A 13,712-nucleotide genomic window follows, 5' to 3' on the forward strand; every position below is an offset into this window, starting at 1 on the left:
AGTCTGTCACAGGCATAGTTCAAGGCTAATGGTCCTTTACGCTGGGACACTATCACTAACTCCTGTACCTCTCACAAACATGCTCACAAGCTCAGGCACTGATCTCTGGAATCCACTGGAGATGGACAGGTCCACCACTACTAGAACATTTAAAAAGAAAATATCTGAAGAGGAATTTTTTCTCACCAAATGACGGAGTGGAGTAAAAAGCCAACATTAGTGCCTGTAATATAGCAATATTTTATAATAAGGAGATCTGTGCAGAAACTGTCGTGGGACATTTTTCATAATGTTTCAGTATTTAAGAAGGTGGTGAGACCTACACTGAGAGGTGCAGACAGCCGTCTTATGTCATAACACATCACAGACCTCAGGAAAGAAAGCGACAGTCATGTTGATACTATCAGTGTTTTTACTAGCACGTGTCAAAGTCCGCTGTCAGCCAGCTATGGCATTAAAGCGTTAATGAGATATTTATATTGCATATGCAAGAAGCAGCGTATGACTTAAGAGTCCCGTCATACACAGGATCATTAAAAATCAAAGACATGAACAGTTTATTATAGTGGAGGTGTCATGCTCATAATCATCTCTGTCCCAAAGGCCCAAACCCATGTCGTCGTTCTGCTTCCTTGACATCTATGCTGATTTGCAGGTCCTTCTCAACTCCACCCAAGTTCATTTTTGTAACTCACTCACACACAGAATAGTAATGATCCAGGCATGACTCGTGACGACAGGGGAGGAAAGCTGTGGCGTGAATGAGAGCGTCCCTTGATTGTTGTGTGGAGCCACTCCCCTGGGTGTTGGAGAAATCGCCTCCCTTGACTTTAAATTAGACGGAATGGTTCGGTGTCTCCAGACCCATGGTGGAAAACAGGCGTTTGCACCCGAAGCGTAGTGTCTGTGCAGAGAGTCCCGTACAGGTACGTACCACTGCTTTTCACTCTTATGTCATCTCGCTTCCATCTTAATGTCTGGGTTGACCGTGCAGTATAATATAGGCATTTATATATTATAATCCTATATTTATTTATTTATTATATATTTATTTTATCATATAAGTCAAAATTCAGCTATGTGTTCATTACAAAATTTATTTTGTTTGTAGTTTTACTTCAATATTCTTTATAATTACAACTGCTATTAATGGGATTTTACAAACATCACAGCAGCTCTGAAATTTCTTCAGCCACAGAAACTTAAACAGATAAACACGTCCCTAAAAAACCTTTAAACAGGTGATAAGTAGAAACAAACTGAGCAATGCCAGACAGATTAACTGTTTTCACTTCAGGTTGTTTGAATGCAGCAGCGTCTTTATTGTTTCAGCTCCTTAACTGTCATCAGCACAGTCTCCAAACAGGCTAAAATATTAGCGACACACCCAGCGCTGAACCCACGGTTAGGAGCTGTTTAAGCTTTTCTGCCTGTTAATTAGTTTACAGTTGTGACTTGCAGGAGTGAAGCTTCAGTGTTAGTGGAGCAGCGATGATGCAGTCGTACGTGCACGTCTTCGTGGCGGGCGCTTGGTGCCGCGTCGCCTGTATGCCCCTCTGTTTAGCTGACAATGGCACAGTATGTTTGGAGGCCGGGTGTGTCTTGATGTGGGTTCAGATCAAGACAAACCAGTTTAGTTTGGGGTTGAGCAGAATTTCAGCTCAGACACCTGCCGGCCCAGTGACTAACCCAGTACATGACGCGGTCACAACATGTGTGTGTGATCAGTGCTGAATCCTCTCCTCTGCTCTTTGAACCCACAGGTGAAACGGCAACATGAGCAAGTCTTGTGAGTACTGGGGAAACAGCCACATGTCCAAACATGCTAGTTTTGACTTTTATCAACTTTTAATAGTGCATTAGTGTAATTTTCATGTGTGATTGTTCTCGCCGCGTTTGCAGCTAAGACAAACCTGCTGCAAGACAACAGCTGGATCAGAAGGGCCAATAAGTCAGAGGACACTGTGGAGTAAGTCACACAAACCGTAACTGCTGCACACAGGAAATGACAAAAATGTTGGGTGTGCTCCAGTTGTTTAGGTTTATGTTCTGCATTCCTGCGTCTAGTCTCGTCTGAGTCATCTCCCCACCAGCAGCATGGCTGCTTAACCTGCTGCCCATTCTTCCTTCTTTCAGGCAAGATCCAAACTTTGGCAGGTCTGTTCTAAAGGGGAACACATCCAGCGAAACGCTTGTGAGGTAAAGCGCGTTGCCATGGCGACTGGGTGCAATGTAAAAAAGAAGGAGCATGAGTTAATTATTTATTCTGCTGTGTCCTGCTCATAGTCCTGATGGTGATGAACTTACCAGAACTAAAACCACGTCAACGTCTGTGCAGTCTCTCTCCAAGAGGTGAGCTTTTTGGTCTGCTGGCATCTTTACAGATGTTTTATAATAGATCAAATAATCAAAGCATTCATGGAAATATTGTCATTGTAGGTTTGGGGGAAGTCCGGATGATTTAAAGAGCAGGTTAGCATTTATTCAGTACGGTGGTAGTTTTTGTTAGTTCCTGTAGTTTGAGCCAGACTTTATTGTGACTTTATGTTCTTTCCTCCACCAGCGGGTCCCTTTCATCCAGCAAGACGACAACGTCTTCCACCAAATAGTATGTTTTTAGAATGACACAAGTGAAGGAGCAGTATGGATTCATGTGTTCATAAAATCATTCTAATAATCTGTCTCCCTTTGATGCAGCTCATATTCAACCGTGAAGTCAGATTCTCCTGTCACGTACGTTCACTAATCCGTCCTCTGCTTCATAAATAAAGAACAACCGTCATAAAGAACAATAAAGATCACAATTGTTTGTTTTTATCACCACAGCACAACCAAGACTATTATATCAGAGAAGCCAATGTCAAGGTACACAGGACATACTCACTCATATTAAGCTAAATGAATTTGTAATGTTATAATTTGTTGTCATAATTCATTGTAATTATTTAATTACTCCTTCAGCACCACGACCACTACGATCACCAAGAACGGCACCAGTGAGACCACCGTCACCACCACCGAGAGCGTGAGGTAGAAAAAGTCCTCACCTCGTCAGTGATATGTTCCTCATAGTAGTTTTTAATAAGTTGGAGTGTATTAACTAATGTACCTATTTTAAATGACTGAAATGAACTTAAAACATTAGGAAGAAAAAAGAGCAATGCCTCCTCTGCACCAACAGGAGGCAGCATCACTATCATTACTATCAGTTTAGAGCATTGGATTTGGGGTTTCCTTCTGGAGACAAGGGCCAAGTTCCTTTGTCATTAACTTTTTTAGGTAAAGTAAAGTATGGATCACTGTGAAGATGTGTTTAAAGCGTTGATATGGTTTTGTTTTCCTTTTTCAGCTCTTCTGTGCTTAAAAGTCCCACTTCAACCGAAACATTCAGCCAACGAGTCAAGGCCTCGAGCAAAGAGTAAGAAATAGAACATCATCCTAATCAACACACATAAAATATAAGAGTTAAGGTTAAACTGTACCTACATCAGTTCAAATCAACTAAATGTTTAACACCATGTGATACATCAGTAATAATTGTAGACTCATCTGACTTTGTTTTTTACAGTCCACAGTATTCAACCTACTCCCCAAGCAGAACAACCAAAGTGACTGAGACAACCATCACAGGCTCCAAAGAGTAAGAAGCTGCCAGACTGTTAACGAGAGCAGACTTGAATTCACACACGCATTCAAACGGTCTCCTACATGTTTCTGTGCAGCGCTGAGGACAAATCTGATGACATCTTCAACCTCTCAGATCTGAAGGACGACCCCCTGCCCAGTGACAGGTACCGCCATTATCACAGTGTTTGTTCAGAACTGGACAGAACTCTTTTAGACATAATGACATTATGGTATTTGTTTTCTTCACAGCAAATCAAGTATCTCCACAATTGAGACTGTGAGGGTGAAAAGCAGCAGTGATGCTAAGTAGGTTTGTTGTTGTTAGTGCAGGTTGTGTGACGGTTGTTCCGCGTTGTGTAACGGTCATTTGAGCCCTGATCTAACGGAATGATCCTGATTTCTCCGCAGCGTTGAGGACAAACTCTATGACACGCTCCTTCCCAGGTTTATCAAAAATGATGTCCCGAGCAGGTAGTACACAACATACAGCTACACATTACGCTCATACATCTGCATGCAGTCCCACTGATACTTAGTACAGGACACACACTATCAAATATTTCATGACAAATATTACTTTGATTCCAGCAGAACAACCATCTCCAGCACTGAGACGGTGACAGTGAAGAGCAGCAGTGACACTGAGTGGGTTTGTTGTTAATGACGGTTGTGCACATCCACGTTGTGTTCAGGCTGTGATCCGTGATCTCCAAGCGTCTCCGTACAAACGACTGACCCTTGTTAAAACGACCTCTCTGCAGGTTTAAGGATAAACTCTATGACACACGCCTTTCCACTGTCTACAAGGACGACGCCCCGAGCAGGTAGTACAGAATCTACACATTAATACGGATCAATAACAAACACAGGACTTACAGTGTTACTGTTTCAACTATCAAATGTTATGTGACAAGTATTATTTGTTTGTTCCAGCAAATCAAGCATCTCCAGCTCTGAGACTGTGACAGTGAGAAGCAGCCCCAGTGGGTGAGTCACTGCAGATCCACAATGAGATTAGCTCTGAACATCAGCTGGTTAATAAATGCACCGAATTATTTTCATCTTCAAGCGATGGTGTCAAAACTACGACCACAATTCGGACCTCCTCAAGGCAAGATACGTTTTTACATGTTGTATATTCTCAAAAACACAGCGGTTGCATTTTCACAAGTGTAATTTTTTCATTCTATCTACAGATCTGATGACTTTAATGACACCTATCTGCCCAGGACCACTACATCTAGTGTGTCGTCTCCCTACAGGTGACAGCGTTTTATTGTCTGTCATTCATTTTTAGTCAGTATTACTGTTCATGGTCTCATTTACAGTAACATACTGTAATCTGCTCTGTTTGCACACAGCTCGGATAAAACCTTCTCCTACTCCAGACCAGACACCAGGTAAACTACCTGTTTCTCTTTTTGTTCTCTCTGAGCGTAGACTATAGGTTTGGGCCACATACTAATACTCCTAATTCTAATATTACACATACTCCATCTTTGTGCAGCTATGAGTACACCAGCATCACCAGCCCCTCCTCCTACTCCTCATCGGTGTACAGGAGCAGCAGCAGGTATCCCCTCATGTTCACCTTAACTTGGCCTGGTTTATTATCAGTGTGCAAACACGTGGGAGCAAAGCACGACTGACGGCGCTGTAACTCTCACAGCAGGTCGGACGATATCCTGTCAGATCCAATCTACTCAAGGTCATCCATTAAGAATGTGTATGCATCTCCTGAAAGGTAGGAGAAGTGAAATGAATCTGCTGTAAAGTTGTGCTTTAGTTGTTGTAAATATGTGCATATGTTAATTTTATTATTATTCATATTTTATTATTTATTTATTTATTTGTTTTTCTTTTTTGTGATATTTTTTCTTGCAATCCTGCAAACTTTCTTTGCTGTCTTCTGTGGCTGTTCCAGTATTTTAATTTCTCTGCTGTGGGATCACATCAGTTCATGTGTTTATCTATCTACAACAAATGTCTAACAATAATGAAGGAACCAAAATTAAAACTCTTATGAAAGAGAATGATTGTTTAGGATGTACCTTCTGGAGACCATGAACATTTGTGCAGGATCTCACCAAACTGCTGGATATAGGCCATTTATTACAAGATATTAGAAACACAAGAAACACAAGAAATAATAAATATGAGACTAATGTTCTGTAACCATAATATAAATGCTTTGTATCCATCACATACAGGACGGTGCTTGAGAAGGACCTGTGCACCTCCTGCCGTAAGCCCTTCACCGGTGACGCCAAGATCGTCCTGGAGGAGATGAACATCAAGTGTCACGCTTCCTGCTTCAAAGTGAGCAGATCAGTTTGTCCCTTTCACAAAATGCATTAACCTAAAGGTGCTGTGACTGTGGAAAGTGTAGAAGCTGTATTCAACCAGTCAGAATGTGAGGGCGTCCGGCGTAGCAGCAACACGATAACAACAAGGGAGCGGCAGGTTTAATGGGGTGGAAAGAAGGTCCGAAGGTCCACGACTATGGGCTGCTGGAAAAAATAGGTCGGACAAAAGTCCCTAATTGTGAAACAACAGGCAAGAGGCCTGGGTGTCTGTGGGCAAGCTGGCAACGGGACACTGGACTCTGGAGCCTGCACTGCTGATGAGGCCGTGAATAGCAAACGGGGACGGGAGGAGCAAGTTATAATGAGAAAAACAGCAGGACCTGCAAAAAGACAAACGAACTAGTAACAAAATACCTAGCATAGCAGCTAATGTAGTACAGTAGAAAGTACACAGTAGTAATTGTACTCAGATCCGTGGAAACTCCCGTTCTGCCTCAAGTATGAGGACGCGACAGGAAGCTGCAGCTGAAGGCTCAGCAGGAGCCTCTCCGCTCATGTGTGTGTGTGTGTGTGTGTGTGTGTGTGTGTGTGTGTGTGTGTGTTGTGACAGTGCGAGGAGTGCAACTACAATCTGGGCGGTCTGAAGGCCGGGGACAGCATGTGGGTCTACAGGCGAAGGGTTCACTGCGAGAACTGCTTCGAGGCCACCAGAGGTACCACACAACCCGTTCTCCATCCTGCATCCTGTCCACTTGTTCTGCAGCTTAACGTCTCTTCTCCGCAGCGAAATGGAGGCGCTGAGCTTCCTCCAAGCCGTCGCTGGACACGTGTGATGATGGAATCACGGCTTCTGTTTTGGGTGATCTGGATTCTCTTTCCACTGATAAGCTGTTAGATCTGGGTGTTTGGGCAAAGAAGAGCTGTACTCCCATAAATACAGGGTGCAGCTAGATTTTACTGTGTTGCTGACATTAAGGCATATTTGTCTCTGTATTTTCTGATATGGTCTTAAACCTGCTGCCTTTCGGGGACCTTTATGTGAAAAATGACGTTGCAGACATATTCAGGGCCGGGGGCTTTTTTGTGTGCAATAAAGTCAACTGATAAACCTTTGTCTAAAACAAATGACTGATTCTGGTGTTGTGGATGTTCCTGTTCCTTTATGAGTGACTGCTACTTCATTATTCTTCTTATTATTATAACAATAACATATGTAAGGATAAAAAATTATAACATTAATTTTGCATTATTAGAGCTTGAGTTCATGGTGATACATCAGAGGGTGAGAAGTCTAGATTTGTGCGAGTGCGCAGAAAGCGTCCAAAATAAGAACTTCCTCAGCGGTGGTGTGATGGGAGTTAAGCTGCGAGCCGCTGACCAATGAGAGGGATGCTGTACAGTCACACCAGCCGCAGCGGCATCATTGTGAGCCTGCGTGTGTGTGCGTGTAGCCGCTCCGGACCGGGGGGATCTGGACCCCGTCTCTGAACCGAGCAGGACCCTGTGCGGGCGCGCGGGCCTCTGCGTGCGCGTTCTCCCGCATGGACGCAGAGGTGTCGAGCCCCCGGAGGATGGCGGACGTGAACGGCAACAGTAAGATCAGCAGCGCGGAGCTGGAGGTGATCAAGCTCCAGGAGCTGGTGCGGAGGCTGGAGAAGCAGAACGAGCAGCTGCGGACGCGGGCGAACGCTGTAAACAACCGCGCCGCCGGCCCGCACCCCCAGACCCCGCTGGCGTGCGCGCGCGGCGCCGCCGTGGCTCCGGGGGACGGCTTCGCCCCGAAATACGGCCTCGCGAGCCCGACGCGGTCGCATCCGTGCGCCGCCGGAGTCCCGGGTTCGCCCGACGAGCCCATCGCCTATTTCCAGCCGAGCTCGGCGTCTCCCGACCTCGACGGGGAGGACGGCGACGACGCCGGAGCCGCGACTGTTCTGGATGAGGTCGAGACGTTGGACTTGGACGCCGTGATCTCCGTGGGAGAGGCTGAGAGCTGGTAACCGCTTTGTTCGTGGTCCCGTGCAGCGCTGCCTTTGTGATGCGCGTTTGGCTGTGTTTTGGAGCCTCATAGATGCTACAGGCCGCTCACAGACCCGACACATGTGCACCTCTACCCTATCATGTATCTGAATATTGATTATTGATTGGGCTCCTGGAGGAGGATGCGCGTGCAGAAGCCTATAAGCTCGGCGCAGGTACGCGTTGAGAGTGAGACAGCCCCGGGATGAAATCAGAAACAATGCCCCCCTTCAGCCCCACTGCGATCAGACGCCTGGCTTTGTGTGCAGCGTTGTGCCCCGGGCTGAACGGCTGTGGAGCCGTGCGTCTGACGGGTTCACGCTGACTCCTGCAGCGCTGATGGGAGCCAGCGTTCAGCCACGGGCTCAGTACAGACTCAGTGTAACACCGTGGCCCAGTTGTCAGCATAGCAGGTCAGCGGCGGTCTGTGTGTGCGAATCCATCCATGTTTAGGTCTGACAGCCGCGTTGTAAACTCATTTCATTTAATTGCATTAGTCTGTGGTGAGCTCTGATAGATTATGGATGGACCTGAAACACTGAGGTTGTCTGTCCATTACTGTAAAGTGACTTTTTTGTGTCTCTCTGAGAAATATTGTCACTATAAAAGTCTCTGTAGGTGCAGATTGATGTTCAAATAAACCACAGCTGCATCCAGCCTCCGTTCTTTTATTGGTCCCAGTGGGACGTTTAAATTTGCAATAGGAACCAGGACTAACGTGTGGGTCTCCCTGTGTCTTCCAGGCTCTACGTGAGCCCCAAGGCCCGGCTGCAGGGGCACAGCGTCCCCAGCGCTCTCCAGTGGTGCAGGCAGGTTCTGGACCACCCGGGGCCCGAGGTGGAGCTGGCCAAGATGACCTTCTGCCACAGGCTGGACCAAGGTACCGCTCACCCCTGGGATTAGCAGGCGCCATAATAATCTGCCACATGAAAATTCTCCACGTGCGGCGGGATTTCAGTTTGAGCGTTTAACTGACCCTCCGTGTGTGTGGGTCGGCAGCTGAGCCCACGGGCCCATAAGGTGATTATTTCCGTGTTAGCGGCGCTGGAGGTCTTCCCACTCAGCGACTCCAGAGGACGGTTCAGATCAGCTGGAAGGATTTGCTGCCATGCAGCTGTAATGCAGCATCGGCCCGGAGGAGCTGACGCTGGGCTGAGTTCCACAGTGTTAATCGTTAGCAGAGGGGGTGACGGGGCTCAGGGTATCAGCGTTGTGCCGCATCACCAACAGGTGCTGCATCCTCACATTTTGACACCTTCAGCTTCTTTCTCTGCACCGACGAAGCGCATTTGGTTTCTGACGTGACTCCACCGTCTTCAATGTGTTATTTCGCTGCTGGACCCAGTTCTAGAGCTTCCGCACTCCTCCGCTGAGACATGGTTGCCATAGTAACCGCTCTTACATTACCTGGGTTTTTGAGGCCGCTCTGTTCGTCTCTCTCTCTCTCTCTCTCTCTCGCTCGCTCTCTCGCTCGTCCGTCCCGTGCCGCATGCCAGTTTTTGTTGCGGCCGCGTTTTTTGTGTGCGTGCGCGCTTCGAGGTCTTTGAGCGAAGGCTGGCGCTCGTCCTCTGGGTCATGAATACATCCTTGTCCCAGAGGCCCAGCAGCCGTTGTTTGTGTAACTTGCTGTGAATGTGAGTTTTGTCCAGTAGAGTTTGAGTCTAATTGTGTGAGGAATACCAAACGCTCCACTCTGACAGGTGCGTGTCTATTTCCTGTAACCGGCTCTTATTGTCGTCCTGACACCCTTCATGCCTCTCTAACTGCCCATGTCAGGAGTTCAGAAGTGATTTATCAATCACAACCATTAATTATTATGAATTATCATTTCTAGACTCTCATTGTTTTGGTTTTCTATACTTTGAAAATCAAATTAAAGCAGTCAACATGTAGATGCCTCAAACCAAACCACAGCAGATCTAATTCAGATTTTGTCAGTGGGATTTAACCTACATGCACAATCCCTGATTATCCCAAGATCCCTGCAAAAAAAGCCTCTGCCTCTCAGCCCAGCGAGCTGCAGCGGTCGGTTAGACCTCGTCCTACTGTCCAAGCCGCGACCCAATCGCGTCAAACATCAATACTGATCTGTAAAGAAGCCGATTAATATCTGTAACCGTGTGTGTGTGTGTGTGTGTGTGTGTGTGTGTGTGTTTGTGACTGTCGTGGCCTCAGACTAACCTCGCTCTGTGTCCAGCCAAGCGGTGGCGAGGACTCTCCGCCCGCCCGTTCAGCTGCATAGAGGGGCTCTCCACTCTCAGCTGCCCCGTCCCGCCTTACACTAAACCCGCTGCACTAACCGAGCCCCCAGGTAAACTGACATCTGATGCACCTCTCACTGGTACTGCACAAATAATGCAACTACATGGTCATGCTCAGTCCCGAAACCCCAAAAAACCCAAAACACGTGTTTCTTCCAAAATACTTCCAGATCTCAGCATGTAAACGTAATCCCGCAATAGGCAACCTGTTACTTGCAGTTTACAGCCAGATTACAGCAAATATTTGGTAGATTATAATGTCATACAGAGTCCCACAGACTGAGACAAGCAGTTTCCAGCTCCTTCCACCTGCTCATCCATATGTTAGATTTCAGCAGACACGTGCGTGTTAGGTTTGCTTGGCTTCTTAGGCCGGTCACTGATGGGATCTCCCTCTCATCCCTCGTGTTTTGCTTCTTTCAAGCCCCGTTACCGTCATCTGGCCAGTCCTTCCTCCAGTCGACCTTCCCGCTGAGGCCCAGCTGCAGCCTCGGCGACAGGGCGCCCACCTTTCTGTCCACCTCCGCTCTCCACAGTAAGAGCTCACCCAAAACCCGTCTTCTCTGCGCTGTGGCTTTTATTTCTGCAGTTTAATGTGTTACCTGAGATAAAACAGATGAACGTGCTTCTCCTGTGTTTCTAGATGCGGGTCGGCGCCACGCGACCATCAGCCCCCAGTCTTCCCTGGACAGTGAGGTGGGCGTGTCAGAGCTGGAGGACGACTCCATCTCTATGAGCTACAAACTGCAGGACATGACAGATGTGGAGGTCATGGCACGACTGCAGGAGGAAAGTGAGTTGATTCTAAACGTGTGCTGCAAACCTGAGGTGGATGAACAGCTCTTAAGCCCTGCGTCCGTCATGCAGGTCTCAGACAGGACTACGCCTCTACCTCAGCCACAGTCAGTCGGCGCAGCTCCACCTTCTCCTTGCACTCGCTCAGGCGCAGCGAGATGGACCTGGAGGAGGAGGATGAGGAGGACGAAGGCTACGACCAGCTTCCTCCGCCTCAGCCTCGGCTGTTCCGCACGGCGTCTATGCAGCGGGGCGGCCTGCCCCATTCGCACACCTTCTCCAGCATGAGAGACTGCCGGAGCAGCCTGGCCGCCCCTCAGTTTTCCCTCAGCGGACTGCCTCCGAGCTCCGGGCCCTCTGGCGTCACCACGGAAACGTACGCGTCATACAGGAACAGTGCAGGTGAGGTCGCACAAGGCTTTCTTTGATGAGCGACCCAGTTGAACAGCTGGAGGCATCTTGAGAAATGACCCACGTTTGAGCTGACCCTAATTTCTGGCGAGACCGTCTCTGTCTGCCAAGGCGGCTTTAAGGGATGCTCTTGATTACGGGGCTTTTAAAGCTTCTTGGGTTTGGGTCACTGTCAGTGCAGGACTGTTGCAGCCTGTGTTTGTTTGAAACTTTCACATTTATGTAGTTTTTAGCTGAATTGGGTCAGAATTATTAGAGCAAGTGGAAACAGCCTATTTCTGATATATTAGACGTTTTTATTACAGTTATCAACTCAAATAACACAGAGAATGAAAAGCTCAAACTCAAACTATACTATACGAAATATTCCTTTAACAATAAGAATCTCACAGCTGCAAATAGAGTTGACTTCTACAAAACCTGACATTGTTTGTTGCTATGGTGGCGTAGACAAGCTACGGAGAAGCATGCCCAACCTGATCCAGACTCCCAGCATGCCCAGTGCTCCCAGTATTCCTTGTCTGGCCGTCTCTGTCAACCCACCTTCCCACGGCCCTTCCTCTTTGCCAATGATATCCTCCCTGCGAAGCAGCCAGAGCTTTGACTCGTCCAATGGGCTTGCACGTCTCCAGTCCTGCAGTAAGACTCTTTTATTCTATATCAATAAATCAGGCTAATCTTTATCTTTATTCATGGGTTACTATAGAGCATTGTTTCCTGCTGATAGTGCAGTAATTGCACTTCCCATGCTGTGTTTCAGTTCCGTCCCCCGGCCAGCTCCGTCAGCGTGTGCAAAGCGTGGGGAACTTCCCCACTAACACGCGGCAGCCGATCAAAGCCACCGCCTACGTGAGCCCCACGGTCCAGCAGAGCCCGGCCCCCTCCCCTCTGTCCACCTCCACCAGCCTCCACTCCGTCCCCGGCAGCGCCGCGCTGCCGCAGCCCCTCAAACCCAGCAGCAGCTTCTTATCACAGCCCCTCAAGGCCGGCGCCAACCAGCCGGCGGCCCCCCGCAGCTCCCTGCCCCGCCCGGCCTCCTTCATAGGAACAACCGGGGTCCCGCGGGCAAGTAAGGTCGCCCAGGCCCCCCGCAGGTGAGGGCGCGTGCCAGCTTCCGAGAGGTTCAAGGAAACTGTGCTGCATGGGTGAAATACGCTGTGTTGAGCCGTGCTTGTTTTTTCTCTTCTTGTTGGTCATGTGCAGTTTGTTGACTCCACCGAAGAGCCTGGCTGCTCTGAGCGCCCTGAGGGACGGCAGCTGGAAAGATGGCTGCTACTGAACCCAGGTCAGCGGGAGTTCAGCGAGTGCACTGAATTGACTTTCTGCTGTCACGAAGGCCGAGTCTTGGGCTGTGGCCCAAGAGAAAGAGAGACTGTTAGCGTTTATCTAAAGCACTACTCAGACTGAGGGCAGGATGGGTCCAGCAGGCTGGATCTCTAACCTACTAACTGCTGGAACACAGACTGAAAACATAACAACCTGGCAATATTCTGGCACATTAATGTGAACTAGATCTTGTTTGATACGTGTTTTTGATTTGTGAATAGTTAAGGCTTTCCTTTAAACAAATGTGAATTACTCTCCAGCGGAAATAATAGAGAAAACAGTTGATGCTATGTACATGCTTTAAATGATTTCATGTGATTAATTCATTTGGCACTTTTTATTTTGGACCAGACTACGGTGTCATATATGCAGTTGGACCTGAAATTGGAAAGTTTGTTCATCCTGTGCCTGTTAAGAAGTGTGAAACATGTTACTTATATTTATTGGCTGGACATTTCAGCACTTATCATCAGAATTATGATTAACACATCAAAATAAATGACCTTTGTTTTTAGTAAGTTATGACAGTTGTCAATGTAAATGCACACATTTTATTATTTGACTTGTATCTTTGCATTATTGTTTACATGGCACTTAATCTTTTTAACGTTCTTTGGTAAACATTATCAATGCAATGATATTGCACATAAAGCTCTAATGCTTTTTACTGTTGACAAGGATTTGAGGCGGAAGTGAATTTTTAAAGTGAAAAATAAAAGCCTTTGAAATATGTTTTTTTCCTTCTTGGATATTTTTAAAGGGGGTAAAATACTTGAAGAGATTAGACTGGTGCTACTCATCAACTTTACAGGTAGCTGAAACAAACAAACCACAGTGGAACCAAAACAAATGTTTTCAATATGCAAAAATAAGCTAAACTTGACATGATAATAATTTGCACACAGGTTTTTTCATGCACATTCTTTTAGTCTTGTAGAGCATATTTGTTGTCAGCTGCAACTATTAAACT

General features: G+C 47.1%; 2 protein-coding genes across 5 annotated transcripts; both read left to right on the forward strand.

Annotated features, from left to right (window-relative positions):
- The first annotated feature begins 718 nt into the window (after positions 1 to 718).
- On the forward strand, positions 719 to 7,042 carry scel (sciellin). 2 transcript variants are annotated; one of them, XM_029137057.3, is made up of 26 exons: positions 719 to 926; positions 1,764 to 1,789; positions 1,903 to 1,969; positions 2,137 to 2,199; positions 2,287 to 2,352; positions 2,440 to 2,472; positions 2,564 to 2,608; positions 2,698 to 2,733; positions 2,827 to 2,865; positions 2,962 to 3,030; positions 3,350 to 3,418; positions 3,569 to 3,640; positions 3,723 to 3,791; positions 3,877 to 3,933; positions 4,036 to 4,098; positions 4,219 to 4,272; positions 4,389 to 4,451; positions 4,561 to 4,614; positions 4,697 to 4,738; positions 4,824 to 4,889; positions 4,989 to 5,027; positions 5,135 to 5,200; positions 5,297 to 5,371; positions 5,838 to 5,946; positions 6,544 to 6,646; positions 6,718 to 7,042. In XM_029137057.3, exons 2-26 carry the CDS (start codon positions 1,777 to 1,779, stop codon positions 6,732 to 6,734), a joined length of 1,449 nt encoding a protein of 482 aa, XP_028992890.1. In that variant the 5' UTR covers positions 719 to 926; positions 1,764 to 1,776; the 3' UTR covers positions 6,735 to 7,042. The 2 variants fall into 2 exon arrangements, with proteins under 2 accessions (XP_028992890.1, XP_028992889.1); XM_029137056.3 differs by having other exon boundaries at positions 721 to 926; positions 4,216 to 4,272.
- Positions 7,043 to 7,267: 225 nt separating this feature from the next.
- slain1a (SLAIN motif family, member 1a) lies at positions 7,268 to 13,474 on the forward strand. 3 transcript variants are annotated; one of them, XM_029136019.3, is made up of 9 exons: positions 7,269 to 7,926; positions 8,693 to 8,829; positions 10,147 to 10,260; positions 10,635 to 10,745; positions 10,854 to 11,003; positions 11,078 to 11,407; positions 11,867 to 12,055; positions 12,177 to 12,510; positions 12,620 to 13,474. In XM_029136019.3, the coding sequence occupies exons 1-9, from the start codon at positions 7,475 to 7,477 to the stop codon at positions 12,693 to 12,695; spliced, it is 1,893 nt and encodes a 630-aa protein (XP_028991852.1). In that variant the 5' UTR covers positions 7,269 to 7,474; the 3' UTR covers positions 12,696 to 13,474. The 3 variants fall into 3 exon arrangements, with proteins under 3 accessions (XP_028991853.1, XP_028991852.1, XP_040924722.1); XM_041068788.2 differs by lacking the exon at positions 7,269 to 7,926 and adding an exon at positions 7,990 to 8,362; XM_029136020.3 differs by lacking the exon at positions 10,147 to 10,260 and having other exon boundaries at positions 7,268 to 7,926.
- Positions 13,475 to 13,712: the final 238 nt, after the last annotated feature.

This window comes from Betta splendens, chromosome 21 (assembly GCF_900634795.4).
Source record: "Betta splendens chromosome 21, fBetSpl5.4, whole genome shotgun sequence".
Classification (NCBI taxonomy): Eukaryota; Metazoa; Chordata; class Actinopteri; order Anabantiformes; family Osphronemidae; genus Betta; species Betta splendens.